The sequence below is a fragment of the Nipponia nippon genome, unplaced genomic scaffold, assembly GCF_047370975.1.
Source record: "Nipponia nippon isolate SJK-2023a ecotype South Korea unplaced genomic scaffold, ASM4737097v1 scaffold_5, whole genome shotgun sequence".
Lineage (NCBI taxonomy): Eukaryota > Metazoa > Chordata > Aves > Pelecaniformes > Threskiornithidae > Nipponia > Nipponia nippon.
In genome coordinates, this window is record NW_028262369.1 from 30,268,257 (window position 1) to 30,289,853 (window position 21,597).

General features: G+C 39.2%; 1 protein-coding gene across 1 annotated transcript; it reads left to right on the top strand.

Annotated features, from left to right (window-relative positions):
* Window positions 1-189: 189 nt before the first annotated feature.
* Window positions 190-20,904, top strand: STIL (STIL centriolar assembly protein). Its single transcript, XM_087732862.1, has 16 exons — window positions 190-416; window positions 1,539-1,646; window positions 3,328-3,443; window positions 3,553-3,740; window positions 4,738-4,985; window positions 5,780-5,863; window positions 5,988-6,074; window positions 7,661-7,808; window positions 9,006-9,115; window positions 9,951-10,065; window positions 10,900-11,955; window positions 13,311-13,476; window positions 14,256-14,481; window positions 16,429-16,621; window positions 17,243-17,496; window positions 19,375-20,904. Exons 1-16 carry the CDS (start codon window positions 385-387, stop codon window positions 20,201-20,203), a joined length of 3,960 nt encoding a protein of 1,319 aa, XP_087588988.1. The 5' UTR covers window positions 190-384; the 3' UTR covers window positions 20,204-20,904.
* The last annotated feature ends 693 nt before the right edge of the window (window positions 20,905-21,597 follow it).

Genomic DNA, 21,597 nt, shown 5'->3' on the forward strand with positions numbered 1-21,597 from the left:
TTCCCTACCGCGCGCCGATTGGGTCATAGCGGGCAGTGGGGGCGGGAGCGTGGCCGGTTTTGCCTTCTGATTGGCTGGCGGCTGTTGGCGGCGGGGAACGAGGGGTCGGTCGTGGGCTGAGGAAGGCGCCGGAGCGGGGCGGGACGGGTGGGGTCGGGTCCTGCTGCGGCGGGAGGCGAGGCGGTTCCTGGTGCCTCCCTGCAGGGAGTGCGGCGGTAGTTAGGCCTTGGGGAGGGGGTGTCACTGGCCGCTCCCTTCCTCCCTCGGGGGACGCTGGCAGGCCCCCTCCGGCGCCTGGCTGAGGGAGGGGCTGTCCCGGGCAGGCCCCACGCCGGTGCCCTACGGCAGGGAGAAGAGGAGGGGGCAGAGCTACGGACGCCCCGCATGGACCCTGTTCTGCCCGGCCTAGATCTGAGGTACCCGCTCCACGTCGGGGAAACCGCTCTGGGAGGGTCCGCCATACCCTTCCTCGCAAAGTGTGGGAGGGCGGTGCATCGCCCCCAGGCCTTCGGGGCGCACGCCGGGCCCGATGCCGCTCCGCGAGTGCGGCTCTGGTTATAAAGAGCTGTGGGGGTGTGTTTCTGATCCGTGCTTGCCAAAACCTGATGAAAACAGTGGGGCATTAAAAAAGTTTCCCCTTTTACAAGCCTAAATCAGGAATTATTTTGGTGGGCGTTTAGCTTTTAATGTGAATCAATTAACTGTCGCTGGAAACATGAGAGATACATGAGTTGCTTAGAGGGCCTCCTTAAAAATAGAGAAACTTCTTTCGTGGGAACTTGGGGAGATGCAAAGAAAGCACCTTGGCAAAGTTTGACGCCTCAAATACCTACAAAGGAAGTTCTTGTTTATTCATTAAAGAGCGTTGAGATATTTCTCAAATGCTGTGGACTGCCAAAGGTTTTGGATTTTACTTAACAGACTTGGTTTAGGCAACTCTTAAGAAAATGTAATCCTGCTTGTGTAAATAAGTTTGCATAATTACATACTAATTTATTCAGGTGTCTTTGAAGTCTGATTGCAATTTTTGCACTATAAGATTTGAGTTAAGCCAAGGTTTTATTTCAGAAGTCCTCAAAGCTTAAGTGGATTGAATGCTGACTTTAAAAAGTGACTAAAACAGGGCTCTTGGAAGCTGATCTAATGTTAAAGTTTGCTAAATCAAGATTTTCTGTGTGCTGTGGGAGTTTCTAATGACTGATAATCTTTTCCTGTCCGATGATATATCCAGAACAGCATTTTCTTGAGCTTCATCTGCAAACTTGTAGTTTGGCCTACGCATCTTCCAAGATTACATGAAAGAACTGTCAGGTAGAAAACAGAAGTTTTGTGTTCACTTTGTAGTTCATATCCTTGACAGCTTCATAGGACAAAGTTTCTGTTTCATTGGCCTGAACTTGAAACAAAATGTACCAATAGCTTATGTATCCTAATCGTTGTTTTTCTTACAGTGTTACTCCCTTGTTCCTTCTTATGAATGCTATTTGAAAGTACTAAGCTTAATCCATTTTCCTTTCTTATTTCTGTGATCTTCCCAGATTTGTTCCCGAAAGGATGGTCCCTTTCAGTTTCCCTCTGTCAAAGTGTGCACTTTGGGACCCGGTCCCTATGGGTGATGTTATTGGTTCACATATTACCTATTACAGGTATGAATAACCTTTTTTTAGCAGCTAAAGGTTAAAATAAATTAAGAATTACATGATTCAAAGTCTCATTTTTATCTTTTGAGTCTAGTGTATGACAAGGCACAAAGGAAAAAGAAACAACCAGTGTGTTCATTATAAGTATATAGGGATTTTCACGGGAAAGATTTGAGAGTTTCCCTTTCTGTGGTATAATGCAGTCAAGTGGGTTGGAGATGCCTCAGTCTAAACTAACTTACAATTTCTTTCAATTTCCTTCCCATATGGAAAGCTGTAAAAGTAGCTGCATATTTGTAGTTTTCTTTAACATGTTTTTCCTTGTCTCTAAATATTTACAGAGAAAAAATATTTTTGACAAACTGGATATAGATAGCATGCTTCAAGTAAAACTTAAAATGAAGCATTTTGCTTGCTTCAGGAATCTGGATTAAAATGCTAAAAGTTCTGATTTTTTTGTTTTTGTTTAGAATGAGTCTACAGGCAAATCTGAAGCACTTGTGAATTTCTAGGGCAGGATATTCCAAGCCTGACTTGTAAAACAAATGGAGGGTAAAAATTGGTCCTTATTACTTAAATGGGTAATTTTTAGATAGATGTTACAAAAATCTTGCTGTAGTTATTAGAGCAAGTATATGCATATATGTGCATATAAGGGTGGACAGCCCTTACATACAGGTCAGAGGGGCCTCCGCTTGTACTTGCCACATAATGTTCTTTGAGTTAATATTAAAACCTCCAAGTTTTAACAAAGTTTAAAATAAATTATTTTTATTTTTAGGGAGGCACTTCACTTAGCTTATCTTGAGCAGATAGGATATGAGCCATCATCACAGTATTCACATAAACCAGTAGCTTCATTTTCAACTTTGACCTCTTTCCAAGTCAAAATCAGATAAGCTATCTCAAGCTAAAATAATGCTGATGTATTTACTGCCCTAGATTCCAAACTAACTACTTTTTTTTTTTTTTTACTAAATAGTGATTTTTATAATTACCTAATCTTTCTCTGTACTTGCATTCCTGTGTCATTGAGCCCATTCTGCTGCTGCTTTAAGCATCCACACTAAATATTGTGCTGAAATGAGAGAACACCACATCAAAATTAGTTAAGCTTTTTGGCCTATTCTACTCTTTAAACTTAGGAGACTTTTTAGAGGTTCTGTGTTTTGCTCTTCATGTTTCTAACTTTTTCCACCTTCTATTAAAATAATTCACTTGTGTTCACCTCTATTTCTTGTGAAAATGTTGCCCATCAGATGAAAAAACTTTTCTCTCCCCTTGTTACTTACTCTATATAGAAAAAAGCTCTTCTCTCTCCTTGCTCTTTATTTTCCATAGGAAAAAACGTTTCCCCTCTGATGTTGGTTGACTGGACTAGTCAAGCCAAAATATTCTTGTTGAGATGATCGTACAGAGCATTCTGTGGAGTTGCCTCAGTTAAAATATGGCTTTCTTGAATGTGAATAGTTGGGGTGACGCACAGAACAGGAGCTAAAATTCTATTGACGTTTTGTACAATGTTGTTAATTCTTACCTTTTTGTTGTTTAGGGCTTTGGACTGTTTCTGTATATTTTCTTTTTAAAGGACAAAAAAAGATGTAGAAGCTATTGCAATAGAACAAATACTTTTTAAGAAAGCATTAAAATAATTTGAGTCTTAAACTTGTTTATTGTCTCTTTTTAGAAACCCAAAGTTATCTATGATGGAGAAAACCTTGCGACTTGCCTATCGCCATGCTAAGCAGAATGAAAAGAAATTATTTTCCTGTTTTTTGCTTGGGACTCTTGCAGTAGATGAAGGTAATGTTAAGCATCAGGTAGACAGACGGTGTTGGTTGGTTGAGCAAGGCGTTATGAAGGAGCCTGAGTTGTTGCTCTTGGACTCTGACTTTATTTATTTATTTTAAAGATGGGGAAGGCATAACACTAACAATAGACCGCTTTGATCCTGGTCGAGAAGTTGCTGGTGGATCAGGCAAAATTCCAACTGCGTCCCTTCCTGGAGACTTTTTGATTCCATGTACAATTAATGCCTGGGGTCCTTCTTCAGATAATATTATAGTGCACAATGCTGAAGATATCAGCTTGGCTTTCAAGGTAGGCAGCTCTTGGCAACTTTTGGGTCTCTTAAACAATAAACTGTCTTCTAGGCAGGAGACTGGAATACGCACAGGGCTTGATTTCCAACCACCATCAATTTCAAACACAGCAAAGTTGTGGCTGAAGCAGGACTATTTAGTTGATTATGTGAAATGAGCTGCTTGAATGTCATTGAAAAGTGTATCGGAAACTTAAAATCGGTTAGTCTTCACAGGTGTTTAAAGATCACATGGTCTTTAATCTTGGACTAAAATCTTGCTGTGTGACCAAGTTTTTCAGCTGGTCTGACCACCAAAACCAGCAAGACAACAGCAATTGCAGCAAACTTACTTAAACAAGAAAAAACAGCTTTTTCCTTCAAATCTGTTGTGAACGAGTTGCAATATTTGCGCAATTGTTGATGACAAAGTATTGCTAGGCGAGTGACTTGCAAGAAAGCATGTGAAGTCTATGTAGGTTAGTAGTTATAGCTGAAATGCGTGCCTGTTGCTTCTGTGCTCTGCTGTAGACATATAATCTAGTAAATACACCTTCCATTCCTGTAAATGTTTGCCTGTAGTTGTTGTTGTGTGTATTTTATAATACAAATAATGCTTACTTCACATCTGAACTTTCTCATTATGATACACCCAGATGTTAAAATACAAATTTCTTGAATGCAAGTAAGAAAACTTTGACAGGTCACCTTGAGCCTTCTAGTTGCTTGTTATTTTATTAGTTTTTATACAATTTAAGTAACCCCAGGTTTTTGAATACATCATAAAACAATGCTTAGATATGCATAGCTTAATTTCAAGTGTATTTTACATTATTCATTATATTCAGTATAGCCATGAGCTTTGGAGACCTGGGTTAACAGCTTTTTATACAGTGCCTACTGCAATAGTAGCTGTGATGAATGATTTGAGTTCATAGTGTAACACAACTAGAATCATGGTACTCATATGAAGACAATTTAGTGTATTTAACTTTTTTCTCTTTTCCCTTCTTCTAGGGTCTGCAGCACAGTCTGTGCACTAAAGAATCACTGGATCTTTCTAAACTGCTAACTGTTAGAGCTCACATTGTTTTCACAGAAAACCTGGATAATCTACATTTTAATTTTCAATGGGCTTCTATTACTGCAGCAAATATCTTAGAATACACCCCTGTGAAGTCTGTCCCAATTATTCCCACAGCCCTAGCAAGAAATTTGAACAGTCCTATGAATATTGCACAAGTTCAAGGAACTTACAAATGTGGGTGAGTAAAGGGTGATGCTAAAGCTATCAAGGTTGCCTGGCAGTTTGTTGCATTTCCTAAAGCAGGTAGGTGGGTGAGATCTCAACCAGTGCTTTGCTTTTTAGTAAAATAACTGGCATAAAAATAGCATAACTTCTTGGACTTGGAAAAATTTAAAACAAGAAACAGGAAATGGGGTAGGGCAAAAAGCTTAACTGATTCAGCAGGAGTGTTATTGCTTTTGACTTCAGTAGAAGGATCTTCCTACTGGGGCAGGGGGACACACCTCTAGTTAACATAACAAATATAAACAGCATCCAGCTTTTTTTAACGATGTCATGGCTTGCCCTAGAATGAAAATCAGATGAATGTGAACTAAAGCTTTTTCTGTTAATCATGCTTGTAAGATGGTATTGGGGAATCGTTATTCTGACTGATAACTAATTTAGTAGGGTGAACTAAGGACAGATCAGAGAATTAATTTGAAGCAACTGAATGCCATTTTATTTGGAGAGAGACCTTGTGAACGCCTCTCTGAAAGTTACTCTTCAAATTTAACATGACTTGTACTTCTGGATTTGTTGTGAATACCATAATACTAAGCACATTTTGTCCTTGATAATTCTTTGATACACAAGGAACTGATGAAAATCTGAGGAGGTACTGTAAATATGGAGTAAGAATGGTTTTGCATTTTTTTTCCCTGAACTTTTTCTCTTACAGTGTTTTCTAAACTTGTATTTGTCTCTTCAGGATTTTTTCTGAAAGACTGCCTTCTAAAATACTGAAAAAACCCAACTTCTCTTTTCTTTCAGCTACCTTACTATGGACCAGACACGAAAATTGCTTTTGCTGCTCGAGTCTGATCCCAAGGCTTATGCTCTGCCATTAGTTGGAGTGTAAGTGTTTGGCTCTGTTTGTACAGGTTAATACACATATTGATTTGAGATGTATTTGAGGAATTACATAGTGGAAACTCAGTAATGGAACTGTCTCTAATTGGATATTTCTTCTTACTTCTAGTTGGCTGAGTGGAGTTACTCATATCTGTAGTCCTCAAGTCTGGGCCTGTTGCTTGCGATATTTATTCAGTTCTTCAATTCAAGAAAGGCAAGTCACTTTTATCTATAAAACATAGAAGCTATTGGCTGCCTAAAAATGTATTCTGCAGAAACGCATGGCAACATGGGTGCTGCTCAAAGATATTTGAGGGAATTCTGTGATTTATATGTTATATAGAAGGTAAGGCTGTCTGTTTTAATTTTTCTCTCTGGTTTTGACTTCTGCCTCACAAATTTTCTATGACTGAAGTGTTAGAAAGCTGGGCTGATATCTCAAAGACAGAAGAGGGTAAATATTAATATCATGAAGGTTACTGCATTTTAGTTTAAATAAGAAGCAGCAAGCAGGAAACAGTAGTTTAAACAGTGGTGGGGTTTTGGTTTTGTTTTTGAACTTTTCTTATGGGTGTTTTCTTTAACATAAGCTTTCTCCCTGGTTGTATCTGACCAACCTGTTGAAACATACTGATTTGCAGCTAATACTGTCCTGTTATGACTTCCTGCTAAATATTCTGTTTTATAGTTTTTGCATTCTGATATTTTTTTTTCACTGTGATGTTAGTAGATAATCATTCCTCATTCTCTACATCTTTTCACTTGTAACATTTGCCAAGTTCTATTTATATGGAAGCTGGGAGGCAATTCAGGTGTTTATAGTTTAAAACTGCTATGCTGTATGCATAAGAATTTTTTCTGCTCAACCACACTTGCTTTTAAATTATGAAATAAAACCACATTTGGTGAACAGATGTGCCTGTAATTACAGAATAGACTTTTTTCCCTTAACAGTTTAAATATGCCCGAATACAGATAAGAGCCCAATTAGATTATTAGATAGGCAAGTTAGATGCTTGACGCTCATTAACTTTCACTGATTCCATCTTGGAAGTGGATTAGGCAGATTTGATGAACCATGCAAACAGAATTAACCTCTGCAGACTAACCGCTTAATCTGTGCGTCATACATTTTTAACTCTTAAGTTGTAAGTATAGCTTTGAAGTTGTGTGTGTGAATGCATTTTTCAAGCATCTTGTTCCTACTGCTTTCTCTATCACATAGATTATTTAAAGAAAAAACAAACACCACCCCCACCCCCCAAAGAAGCATATTACAATGATCTTTTGTGTTAAATGTTGACTGTTGTTACTCGCTGTTCTCAACCTGTAGAAAAAACTTCAATATAATTTTTCTTAAAAAAAAAAAAATAAATCTGTTTGCTAATGAGCATTTTTGGAATGTTTAGGGATAACTGAAACACTAAGGGTCTTTATGATAGATCTTCAACTGAATTATAAAAAAAAATAAATCATAATATCATTTTTATAGATATTTTCTTCTATGCTATGATTGAAGTCTTCTAGGAATTCATTTAAAGTACTAAGTGATCCTAAAGGTTTGAACTAGAAAGTAGACAAATTATTCCCATTTTTTTACTTTGCTTTGATTCTTGCATGTGGCATCAGTCATAAGTCTATCTGCTCTATCTATAGCTCAGTACTGCTCAAAATGCAGTGATTCACCAGTTTGCTAAACTGTGTGATAGTTTACTCAGTATATTGAGAAACTAAGGGCTTTCTTCCTGTTTCTTAAGTTTTTTTTTTTTAAGATGTGATTTTTTTTTTTTCCTATTTTAGGGTTTTTTCAGAATCTGGGAGTTTTCTTATTGTGCTTTATTCATTGACACACAAGGAGCCAGAGTTTTATGAGTGTGTTCCATGCAGTGGGCAGACTGAACTAGGGTTTCAGATCTTAACTTGCAATGAAACAGTACACCTCTTCAAAGTAAGTGGCTTGGTTTCCTAGTGCATCGTGGTACTTAAAAATTTGACTTTTAGCATAAGTACTTAAAGGAGGAGTTGCTATAATGTGCCGCAAATGGAACTTCAGTGTTTGAAAAGTATGTAGCTCTATGAAGCTACCTTTTTACAGTGATTACTGTAAATTCAGTTTCTCTCTCAAATTGAGAAATGACCTCTAAAGCCAGCAACTGCTCACCTTTCTAATAGCATTAAGAATCTGTCTTTTAACGTAGTGTGCTGTGTTGGACTTGGTTAGTGCTCCTTCTTACTAGTGACCTTTTGGCTTTATGAGCAGAGATTCTGATTTCCTATAGCATTTGTTAATCTGGTATGCTGTGTGCATGCTGGAGACATCTAACAACTGCTGTGGGTGATGCACATTGGTGCTTTCTGGAGAGCAAAGCTACGTACTTGTGCTTTGCTTGAAGTTGAATGCAAAAGGGAATTCAGTGGTTACTAATCTGCAGATCTCTTACAGCGCTACAGTAACAAAGCAGGAAGAATTTTATCTTTATGCAAAGTAACTCTTTGAAAGAATTTGGTGATACATTGTCTGGGAGATAACTAATAAGGTTTGAGGAAATTCTAGGAAGTCTCACTTCCTCACATGTTTTCCTAGACTTGTACAGAACCTGAAGTTGAATTGTTAATCTGTCGATAAATGCTCCTATGTTCTGGCAGAGAAGCAGCTAGTGTAATGTGTGTCCTGTGCTGTTTACTCTGTTCTCTTTCCAATTAAATTTCCCTGTTCGGGGCTGCCTTCCACCTTTAGCCTAGGTACAGCTTAGCTTTCTGAAGACGACAGGCCTCTTAACAGAGGTTTACTTCTGTTGTCTTCAGGGCTTGCCCAGCTGTGGTGTGTGAAACAGTATAGGAACAGTTGCTGTTTCCTATAGTGGTGAAAGGTTGTGGAAGAATATCTAAGCAGTTACAGCAAGGAAGCATCTGCTCATGGCTATAATTAGGCCAACTACTTTAGAGTAGCAGGGGGGACAGTGTTAAACAGGAAGGGAAGTTGCCTGCCTCCTTGTAGCAGTGAAAGAATTGAGAATTGAAAGTAGAGGACAAGCAGCAAATAATCAGATATAGACGTCCCTAAAACTGTTTCTTTGTGAGTAGTACCTCAGTGACAAAAAGTTGAAAGTTTCATGCTTCACAAATACAGAAAATTTCATTACAGAATGTTGAACCTTCAGACAAGAGCCCTATCCAGTTTGAGTTGAGTGCAGAAAAACAAAATGCAGAAACTGAGTTCTTCAGCAGAGTTTGCAAGAAACTTCCTATCAGAAGGTAAATCTTTCAGATGTCATTTATATGCAAAAATTGAATATTTATTGCATGTGAGGCTTTTTGACCTCTGTTGTGCCAGGTGTTACTTTAGTTGTGCATACAGTGATCTTGTTGCATTAAAATCTGTGTATGTGCTTTTTTTATTCCTAGTGTTAATATTCTTCAAGTAAGACTGTCAAGCTGACCATATTCCAAGAAAAACTACTGGTAGTTCTACTCTTGCTACTGATGGTTGTAATTTATACAGTGGATGTTTCTAAAAAGGCTTCCTTACAGATGGAGCTTAGTTCACTGTATTAAGCTTTCTGTGAGATCTGTCCTTTGAAGCAAATCTCTAATTGAAATCTACTTAAGTTGGTAAAAATTCCTTTTTCCTTCTGAGTTTTCAGAGCTGTGAGACCTGGATAGGCTGAAACGTAGGGATTTTTAAGCACTTGCCTTATCCATCAAATTTTTATCTATGACTATAAGATGGCCTTTATTTTCCCTTAAACAATGTTACAATCTTTACTGTAGCACTCCCTATCTTTCTAATATAAATCAGTGCTTTGCTGTTAGAATGTCACTTAAAAGGTGTGTATGTCTCAGGGTGCAGGGAGGGAGGGTTAGTATCTTTTTGCCCAAAAGCAGCACTTGTATTTTCACTGTTTGATCTTAGAACTGCTTGCTGTGTGAACTCCCTAGCTAACCAGGGAGGAGATATATAGCAGCTGCTTCTCAAAAAAATGATGCTGATATTGTACTGTAGATGGCACAGTGAAAAACGTGAAGATTTATGTTACTGCTGCCAAATCTGAGAAGCAAACATTTTTAGTTTGATTTATTTTGGTTTTAGTCCTTCCCAAGGCTGTTCACCCAGCAAGTTGTCAGCAAGCGATCACGACTCTGGAGTAGAAGATGAGGATTTGTCCCCCAGACCAATTCCAAGTCCTCACCCCGTGAGTCAACAGGTAACTAAGTAAATAATTGTTCTAGGCATCTCAGATGTGACACTTAAAGCAGCAAAGCTCATTGTAAGGGAACTGGAGAGTATAAAGCTTGTGTCTCAAAGTGGAAAAAACTTGCAACTTTTTTCAGGGGAAAACAGAACTGAAGAAATGGACCAAGAGTGCCAACCCCTGCTCTAGTTAACCTGCTTTTTTCCAGGATTATAGATGCTTTAATTCCTGTATATGCTAGAATTTGGGAACAGAGGTAGTAGGTTCTACTTTGGGAATCTTGCTACCGTTAAATGGAAGAGCCATGATGTCTGAGGCAAAGACAGAGGCAGCAAACTCTTTCTTGTGTATTTCTGGGTAAATGAAATATCTGCTGGTCTGTCCTTTTTTACTGAAGCATATACATATATAATGAAATAGGAGCCCTCACACAGCATAGGTCTAGAAGGATGTGACAGTTTTGCATTATAAAATACGTTCTGTTGCACCTGTCTACTGGGTCTAAGAATAGTAAGAGGGAACATGTAACCGTCTTCTTGCAGGGGAAAGATCTGTACTCTGAAATGCTCTCCAGGATGACATGAAGCATTCATTTGGTAGACATGGCTATTACGCTGTGTGAAAGCAATTTTGTCTTCTAAGAATGATCCTAGAGATCTTGCTGCTTTTTCTGTATCTAGATTCTCCAGTCTTTAGAAGAGTATTCAATGTGTAGTTGGCTTGGAGCTAGTAATGATCATATACTGATTTTAAATGAAAACATTCTCTTGGAAATTCTGCATGTGAAGAGCTGAAAGATGATATTTTAAAATTATCTTAAACTTGCTTGTGTAATTGTCCCTTCAGGTTACCAGGATCTTTCCTTCAGTTCCTGAACTGTCACTTGTTTTGGATGGGAGTTTCATAGAATCAGGACAATCGTCTAAGCCTATGGGGACTTCAAATGCCAGAAGTCTACCCTCAGCGCTACATCAGCCTATTAAAAAGAAATGGTGCTTGGGACCTACATACTACCCCACCCAGCACTCTGAAGACAAGCAAAACTTTTCTGCTAGTATGGGAGATCCCTCTTTGAGGCAATTACCAAACCATTTAAACCAGAAAATTCCAACTTCAAGGCCTTCCAGAGGAAAGCAAGCTCTACTACAGCAACAGTTGCACTGTAAGAAAGCTTGCCCTCAATCAAGAAAAAGTTCCGGATCTTCTCCTTCAACCCCTTGTAGTGGGCCTTCCCCGGACACATCTGTGCATCACCCCAGAAAGCCATCAGAAAGACTTGTATTAAATCCCGATGGAGTCGCACAGCAGGGAGAGCATCCAGTTAGAAGAACATCAATATCCAGTTCCAAGCAGCTTTCTGCTGTTACGCAGCCAGTCCTCTGCACCTCTGCTTTTTCACTGCAGAGCTGCAGAAGACCACCAGAGCTGCAGGTGCCAGTTCAAGTGCCACCTTGCTGTCCAGCCAGTGCATGCAACTGTCAGTTTCCTGCTTCCATCCAATATAATCCAATAAACTCATGGCAAGGAATTGGTAAAATGAGCCCCAAACATGGAGCGGAAATCCAATCAGAGCTGGCTCAACAGAATCCATGTACAGTGCTCCATCAAAATATCAGTTGTCCAAATATTTGCTGCAATCCAGGATATACCACAAGCAGCCCTATAAGCATGGGATATCATGGGAAAATGGGGAACTGTTCTCTTGACAATAGCTTATCGTCTGGAGTAAGACTGCCTTCAAGTGCAAGCCCCTCTAGTCCGCAGTTTTGTGCAGCTCACTCACCGTGCCTGCACATGCCCGCTTCTAAAGCAGGATCAGATAATGGAATGATGGGATTATCTCCAGATGCATACCGGGTTCTTACAGAACAAGATAGACAACTCAAATTACTTCAAGCTCAGGTTTGTGGAAATGGCAGCTTTCCCCTCTGCCCTCTTAGTGATTATGCTTTGATAGTTCCCCTGCCAAAGGAATTAACTTTTGTCTATCCTTGTAGGAATAAGGGAGCCTGTCATACCAGGTCCAGTTTGGGAGTGCAGGAGGGTCCTGATTAGCTCTGCTAATTGGTGTCCCTTAAAGCAAATGAAAACTGTTTGACTCCTGATTAGATTTTTGCATTTATTTTTATCAAGTTTCCATAACATGAAGGTTTGGCTTTTAGCAGACTGCTTTATAATGCAAACTGATATGCCTTCTGTATAAATGTTTTCCTATATATATGCTTGTCTATGTAAAAGAAATTACTGCATGGGCTATAGACTTTGGAATTATTGTAAGCGTACAGGTGACGCACAGAACATTCTCGTGTGTTGCTTTGCTCACCTTCAAGCCTGCAGCTTCCTGAGCTATCGAGGCTGTTGGTTAGAAAACTTCAGTTGTCTGTTTGCAGCAGACTGGCAGGATTTATCAGGGGTTTGTTGCTGGGCTGAAAAATTGGGCTTTGCTGCTCTCCTTAAGTTCTGTTTTGATACCAGGTTACGTTTCTTCAAAATATCGACCTGTTGAGTTACACTGCTGGCCCTGTATTTTGCAGGGTATGATTTTGACTGAAGAGTCAGAGTTTAAATTTTGCTGCTGGTGATGAATGATAGGAATAGGAAAGTTCGAACAATTGCTCACAATACATATTTTTCCTGCTTAAACTGGAAAATTGCAACTGAAATATGCTTCAGATATAGTTGCTATATGTAAAATCAAGCTCTCAAAGCATGAGGGAGGGAAAGCCATCCTTACTGTATAAATGCAGCCTTCACTGTTACGGTATTTCTCCATGGACTGTGAACTAATTGGTGAACAGGGTAGATGCAAATACTAGAGTGAACATTGCCTGGGCAACCTTAATTTTATCATTTAAGTGCTTAGTTTTGTAATCAATACAAAGTTGGTTTAGCGTGGTGTAGGGACAGTTGGCATATAAATGCTTGGCTGGTAAGTCAGTAATAGGCTTTGTATGTGAATGAAAGGGACAGAGAATACTTCCAACAAGTGTAGTGCAAATAGGCTTTATTCAAGTTGTCTTGGTGTAGTTCTGCCAGCGTGCCTAAAACCTTTTCTTGGCTAGCTCTGCCAACGTCAAAATTGATGTTCTGATTTATGCTGCATGCGCTGCTGGGAACTGGAAGGTTATCGGACTTCTGTGGCAATGCAGCCTGGATTTGAATCCAGACCTTAGAGGAGCCCAATTTGGTAATTCACTTTTGCCTATTATACATTATATTTTGTTGTACGAATTATAAGTTTCTGATAACCGTTACAGATCCAGCGCTTACTGGAAGCACAGGCTCGTCAGGCTTGTTCCTCTGAACCAGCTGCAGCTAGCAACGCTCTGCAGCCTGAGAAGCAAGGGGACCTTGTTTCTATGGAAACACAGTCCTCACCCGGCTCACACGTGAGGAAAAGTGTGAGCATTGCTGTGAGCACAGGTAACCCTTTAGTCTTTAAAAATAGACTGGCATCACTTTATCTGGATGTTCCTGTGATTTGTTTGGGCGTGGAGGGAATGTTTTGCAGAAATGCTGAACGTACACGAGCGTGCACCTAGATACAAACACCAGCTAAGTTCTCTAGGTGATACTTGCAAGTTTAGGCTGGAGCTACTTTTGTCTTTGGACTGCAATGGCAGTGATTGCTATCACTGGAAGAATTACTTTTTCCAATAGCTTTAGCAAGGTCTTCTATTTTAAGTTGTGCCTTATTGAAAGAAAAAGTCCACATCTTTTTTTGAATTAATACACTGTTTTTAAAAGTAATAGCTTCTATCCCATCTCATGTTCTATGAAATATATTATTGATGGTTTTTTTGTAAGTCATGCATTTACCTGCATGGAGAAGAGACTGTATTTGCTTTAATTTTAGTAAGTTATGCAGCTGTGTCTGTAAAGTTACATATTAATGTATTGGTTCATGTTAAATCCATGGAATTACTGTGGTTAGTCTGGAGGAAACTTTCAAACTGGCTCAAGGTCAATGCATTAAAATGCTTTAATACAACCATTTTTTTTCATCAAGTATGCTTTGGAAGAAACTAGGACTTGAATGATGTTTTGGCAACTCTTAGCTGTTCTAATCCCTAAATTGCTTTTTAAATGGTGAAAAAAAAACTGAATGTGAAGAAATTATTCCTCTAGCTTTACAAAGCCAAAGGGTCTCAGAAGATAGTAATGACTTCCCTTAAATGGGTAAATCTCTAATTCTCTTCTAGGTGCTAGCTTATTTTGGAACACAGCCTCAGAAAAACAAGACGACTCCATGCCACAAGGAAAAAAAGAAGATGAAGAGATTTCTAAGGAAGACATAAGCATTTCAATTAATGCTGAACAAGATGCAAGTAATACGAGTATTGCTTCTTCCTTAAAGGTGGTTGACATGCCCAGCTTTGTAGACAGTATTCATCTTGTGGAAGAAGGAACTAATCGGAACACTCCCCAGTGAGTAACCAGAAATATCTTGTGTTCACATAATAAACTGAACTGCCTTTCATAAGTGACTACTTTCATAATTATTTTTTTCAGGAATTACAGTCACCTGATTTCAGTTGTTGTGTTCTTTCCCTTCTTTGTTTTTTAATCATGCTTCGAATTGTACAGCTCACCAAAACACAGTTGCCTTTAGAGTCTGCATTTATCAGTCATGCACGTTTAGCTAGCCTACCTATTAGCAGCAGCTGATGGCAAAAGCCTTTAACTTGGAAAAACATGTACAGTGCTGGCAGCGTTCCCTTTCTTACCTTAAATCCTGAGGGGGAAAGGGGATGCTGCTGTAGTCAGTTGTTTTCCTACAGTGGCTTTTCCCTGTCAGCGTGCAGAACCCTTTCAATTTTGAGGGGCTTAGGATGAGGGGTTTATGATTATATGACCGTTCCCTGAATTTTTCTGCGTTTTACACCTGATTACTTTGTGTGTGCTGAATGCAGGTACCAACTTCACTGCTCTTAATTTACTTATTTTTAAGCTCAGATTTGCTGTAGTGCAATGACTAATCTCAGACTAATTTGGGAAGTGATTTTTAAAATATTTTTAATTATCTATATGGATGTTATTTTTACACAGGGAATAGCTCAATAATTTATTATTTTTAATGATCTAATATTCTCCAAGTATAAAAAACCAAAGGAGGGGGAATACTCTTCCAGTTAAATTAGGTTTCCAAAATAATCATATTGGGAAAGATGATGATAATTAAGCTATAACTTAAATACTTATAGCCCTTGATTAGAGTATTATCTGCAAACATATACTGCTACCATAAATGTTACTGATTCAAATCAGTCTTTTGAATGTTGTACTTTATAGAGATGCCATCTTGAGGTTCTCTTCAACTTGGATTCATAAACTTGTAAAATAGCTGTATGACTATCTTACAGGAAGAATGTAGAGCATCACCCACATTTCTTTGAGGAGGAGGGGAACATTTTTGGGAATGATGAATAATTGCTAGTGTAACAGTAACTGATAACCTACATTGACTATCTAGTATGTCACATGATTTAAATCTTATCGCTTTCAACACAGGCAATTGATCAGTTGAGTTCTGAAATTCCCTTATCTTACACTTGTCTCCTGAGGAGGAACAGGAAGGGGGAGGAGGGTCGCTTAAGGATCTCCTGGGGATGATAGTACTATTGATATGTCTGGTCTCAAAAGGTTTATGCGATGCACACACCAGCTAGCTGAAGGGGATGCAGAGCATTGCATTGTAACTCATTCTAGAATATTTACCCTTTTTATCTGGAAACTTAGGATAGATTATGGTTCCTCTTTCACATCTGCTATTGAGAAATATTCCAACTAGGTGTTTGTTCTCAGTTCATGATACTCAGTGTGCATTGTGTATGTGTGTACTTGTAACAGTGTCTTTGAGAAGTTTTTAAACTACCACAGGAATCTTGTTATCAGTTACTCACCTTGGTAAAAAAGGCTTTTTCAATAAGTCATGTTTCAGAACATATGAAAGAGACATTACTCCTAAAGGCTTTTAAGTGTCCATAAAAATGCTGAAAACATAAGACAAATTCCAAATTGTTAATAACTTTAATGTCATCTGCTTTAAGGTTAAGTCATAGAGTGTCACTGAGTTCTGACTAGTCCAGAGAAGCCATTGCCATTTTCAAATAATCTTTTGAAAAACTAAGTCAGGCTGTTGTAGTTTCACATTGTGGGGGGGTATTTCTTCAGTCCTCAAATGACTTTTGAAAGAAAATGACTGCAGAAAGGAGCAAAGCCTCCCGCAAAAGACAAACGGAGAAATGTTAGAATCTGTTTCTAGTACTCGATTTTTCTCCCCTTCTGGTGTTCATGAAAAGATAGGGTACCCGTAGTGATACTTGTGCTTTCTATTTCAAGGAAATATCTAGCTATCTTGCTGTTCTCTTTCAGAAATGGAAACGTTTCCCAAGCACTTGTTCGCAGTTCATCCTTGGAAGAAAGTGTTAGCGTGTCTTTACAGAGAGAACCAACAGAGGGAGCCAGCAACCATGTGGTGGTAACAAGTGAGCAAAACTCAGAGCCACCTGCCTCGTTGCTGCCTCGGCATCCATCAGAGGATCAGAAGCTTTACCAGGACTTACTGGTAATTCATTTAAATTTTATATTCTGAACTGAATGCAACAGTCAAAACAGCATACTGCTGAAGTTTTGATGTGGTATTGGCATGAATGAGAATTGCGTGCAATTTTCAAGTTCACGTGTTCTGCTCTACAAAAACGTTCCAAGTTTGTGGTTCTTCATTTTTTTAAGGTTTAAGTGGTTATTCTGTACTTCGCTCTCCCATGCATACATGGAGTACTGCCTGCTGCCTAATAAATAATAATTCTTTAGTTAAAAGATAAAGTCAGTTAACTTCCCCAATTAGTGCCCTTTAAAATAGCACAGCATTTTACCTTCAATTGCCTTAAAGGGCAGATACTGATACTCTTCAAGATTCAAGTATGTGATGTGTTTAAATTCAGAACAGACTCTTACAGAAAGCTTGAAACGTAAGGTATTCCAGTGTTTGACTACACTGCTGTGAGTTTACATGATTGCATCTGAACTGAATCTGAATTTGGCTTGTTTGTCAGAATAAGCTGTTAACCCATCTAGTTGTATTTTGAGTTGCATATGAATAAACTAGGATTTTGTTTTTTGACAGCTCCTGCATGTCATGATGTTTTTGTCCATGTGGTCTCTCCTCTACTCCCTTTTTCTGTAGGGCCAAGTGAACCACCTCTTAAAGTCCTCGGAAAAGCAAGATCACTTGCCTGTTAAAGCAGGATTTGTTAATGATGATGGTCCTAAATATCAGAATATTGATGATACAACAGAAATTACTTCAGAGACTGACACGGGAGTGGTGGATAAAGAGAGTGTGATTAGTGCTACACTCGAACAACTGAAGACTCTTGGAGTGACAATTGACTCGCCTGGCAAAATAAAGAAAAATACACACAAAGTGGAGAATGCCAGGTAAAATACTGGTTGTTTTGAGTAGTAATTTGTAGATCCAACTGAAAATGACGATTGGCTCAATGAGCAAAGAGAAGGGACCATGTTCACTGCCGCTGGGGATTTGTTCGGCAACTGGATCTGCATTTCCTGCAAAGATGAAACAGTGGCTCCTGCTATGGGTATTTCAGACAGGTTTAAGAGCTCTGCTAGCAAAACTCAGATTAATTAAATATAACACAAGTAGCTCTGGCTGTTAGAGCATCTGGTGATTCTTAAAATATTGTGCATGCTGTAGCACACAATTCCCGAGAATAATAATGAAGCTCCTTGAGTAATTTCAATCCTTTGGGCTATGTCAAAGTATTCCAGAGAAACACTGGACTTGGGAGGCTGAATGTTAAGCAGCTATATATTTTGTCTCTGCTTCTTAACCCTTGTCTTGCACTTCACCAGTATAAGTGAAATTGTTATCAGGGCTTTGATACGTAATCAAAATTGGTTCTGTCCTAATTGCTTGTTATTGTGAGTGCTTTGACTTCAAACAGGGAGGCTGCAGTGGCTGGGGAGGGAACCAGCCTTGATGAAACAGAAGGAGCAGAAGTAATTTCTGAAGAAGGTGTTTGAGGCACAGAAGTTTACTTATGTAGGTGCTCAGGCATAGGCTAACTGTCTGGTACAGCTTCACTTTCATCCTTATTGTCTTGTTGATACTACTATATAACTGTTAGGTAAACAACAAAAATCTAACCATCTCCTAATTAATCTTCTCTTCAGCTATGTATCAAAAGCCGTTTCCAGTCATACAGTTTCTAAGCTCTTTTCTTTCCACTTGAATTTCATCAGGCATTTTTTCTGGTATTTCTGGGCTACCTTCCTGGATGGAGAGTCTGTCAGTGTTCTTTTAATATCAATAATATGCTAATAAGTGAACCCACAAGACAAAACTGGAATTCTTGGGTTTGGTTTTTTTTTTCTTCAAACTTGGGAAGTGGGGTGGGATTCTTCCTTCCGCCGCTTTCATGACTGGTAAACAATTCTGAGAAATGGTCCTATAGCTCAGTAGAGAAGAAAACAGTGCGACCCCATAGCATAATTAGTGGTTGTTCATCTGAGCCAGGAGTTTACTCTCCCTAAGCAAACTTCAGAATCTCTGCTCAGTGAAATAGGAAGAGTCTTAACTCTCAACACAAGGAGTTTGGGTTTATGAACTAGTGTATGATGCAGGTGCTAAATGTGCTAGTTTATAACCACTACCAGTGTACCAGAGCTTGTCCTTTCAGTCTTTAAACTAAACACCTAATGTACATAAGAAATTGGTGTACCAAGCAACAGAACAAATGAACATTTCCCTTACTGAAGGATGCCTTCAAAAACTAGAACCTTGTAAGCTTCTGGAAACAGATACTATGTCAGAGTTCCTGTAAAAATCCTGGAATTGGCATGCATTGGGAAAGAGGAGATGTTCTTGTTTTCTGTCATTGGGCTTGTATCTTCTATCTAGCTATAAATTTTGGATTGGATGGCAGCATCTGGAGTCTTAGGGCCAGAGGCATATAACGTCATGTTCACTGGTGAGAATAGACCAAGAGCTTAAACCTGCAAAAGCAGCTCTGAAACCTGATAGAGGCAGGTTCTTCATACGAGGGTTGTGGTTAGTATTGAATCAGAAGGGAATATCATCAATTCTCTAACACTGTATTTGGATATTGTCAGTGTGAGTAGCTGCAGAGCTGCTTTTGAGTACATGCTGAATGTATGATCTTGGCATTGAGCAGCCTGATCGAGCTGTGGTGTTCAGAAGGAAGGAGAAATTGGTACAGCAAGCAAAATGAAATTATCAGATTATATTGTAAAATGCATACGTTACTAAGCTAACTTTTTGATGCTTTATTTCAGCATCTTGGCGTGCATAAATCCTGAAGCAGTGGTTCCTGGACTAAATTATATGTCATTTGCCAATGTCAGCATGTGTGGCTTAACTCCTAATGTTGTTGATCTGAGCATGGAAGCAAACGCTATAGCACTCAAGTATCTCAGTGAAAATCAGTTATCTCGACTTTCTTTCAGTCGTTCAGGCCAAAATCCTCCTGCAGATTTCTCTTTCCAAGACCTATTGCATACAAATATGGACAAGAGCATGGTGGGTCTTAGCTTAATTTCGCCAAACAATATGTCTTTTGCAACCAAGAAGTACATGAAGCGATACGGGCTGATACAGGGCAATGACAGTAGTGAAGATGAAGAGGAACTGCAGGTTCAAGTTGGCAGTTCTAGCACTGTCAAAAGTGAAAGCATGCTGGACAAAAACTGTACCCCTGTTTTGGATGGCTTCAACCACTGGACTGAATTATCCACAAGAAGTGATGGTGGACTTTCCATCCATCTAAAAAGTCACAGCAGAGAGCTGACTACTAATGCTTCTCCACCAGAATTAAACAACCCTGTATTAAGAAATATAACAAATGAAATTCTTCCTCCCAGAGCAGATCAAGCAGATGAGAACTCAGTTCAGGTTTTAAAGGATTTAAAATCAAAACCCAGATTGTTTCCTGGGAGAGTTGAATTCACTGAACAGCCTGGCAGGAAAGATGAAGGGGATATTCAGGTCTTCCCTGAAAATCTGCATACTCCAACCCTTGAAACATTAAACCAGTCAAACAGCATGAATTCTGTTGGCACCATTCTTGATGTGAAACAGCTCAGGCAGTTGCCAAAGTTGTTTTGAACATCCCCCGAGATGGCTGGCAACCACTGTTTCGAATCTGAGAGGGAGCCCTCTGTAAAGGACTAGAGGAAACCAAGGATTAAGCTGTCTTTGAAGAGGTCACTTTGTTGTAGCAATGTAAAACTTGCAGAACTGAGTTTTCAGCCCAGGTCGGGGACACCTCTAAATGCCTGGTTGAGTCAGTGCTGAGCAGTGCTGAAGTATGTGTGCACTTTTATTTACAGTTAGGCATGGTTTTTAAAGTATCTAAAAGGTGAATCAACTTGAGCCCAAGATGTACTCTTAATACACTTTTAACAAGGATGCTTATTTAAAGGTTCTTCTGTTGACTTTTTAAAAACACTGACTTTTACATGTTTGTGCCAACTGTGAGCCATCGATATTGTGTGTGGCAGAGCAGGGGTAAGAGAACTAAAGCACTAATTTCTAGAAATTTGCTGACATGGTTGGATTACTGGGGCGGGGGTTGTGTCTGGTAGAAAGGGAAGTATAACTGTGGCTTTACTTTGCATAAAATTATTTTGAATTCAGCCAAAATGGCACATATAATGCTGTATCATGAAATCCTGGAAGGAAATTGGAAAAACTAGCACTTTTAAAACTTTAATGATTTCTTTTTTTTTTTTCTGAATGAATGTTTTCTATTTATTTAAGAAGTGCATATTGCTCATAAATGTCAAAGATCCCATTAAAAAAAATATTCCTCAGTTGTCTGATGTAGTCGTTATTTAAGATATTTGCCACTTCCCAGTCATTGATTGGAATGGCTAACTGGAAGTGTGAGGATGTCACTTGCTACTGAACTCTTCAAGAATTCCGATACTGGGTGGTGGGGTAAGCAAAAATAACTTATTTTACTTTGTTCTGTATTAACATGCAAATATTCTGTCATCAAGCACTACAGTCCATTAATGAAACAGCCTTTTTCCATCACCCTGTGATGATATTCCAGAAGTTGAGGAATTCAGTTATTTATTGTTTAACGATTCCATTTCTGTTAAGATTTTGACTATTGTTCAATTTTTAGGTGTAGTAGGTATTTTTGCGGTTAATTGTTGGTTGTCTTATGTGACACAGTAACCCGCTGGCGCTGGAAACCCCGAGTGCCCGGTGCAGGCTGGGACAGCTCTGCCCGCCCTGGGCGAGTACGCCTGAGGACACGGCTCCACGAGCACGGCTGTCCTGACCTCTCGGTCTTGGAAATGAGACAGCGGCGCTGGAAGTGGCACTTCATTCCCTTTCCCACCATTCCTGAGGGGAGGACAGGGCGGAATGACAGTTGAGCCATCTGTTTTCTCACTGGCCGTAGCGCATCAACGTGCTTTAACGGGAGTTTGTTCAAACTTTGTTTTAATGATGGTATTGTCTCAACAGAAGTTCAGCCTACGGTGCTG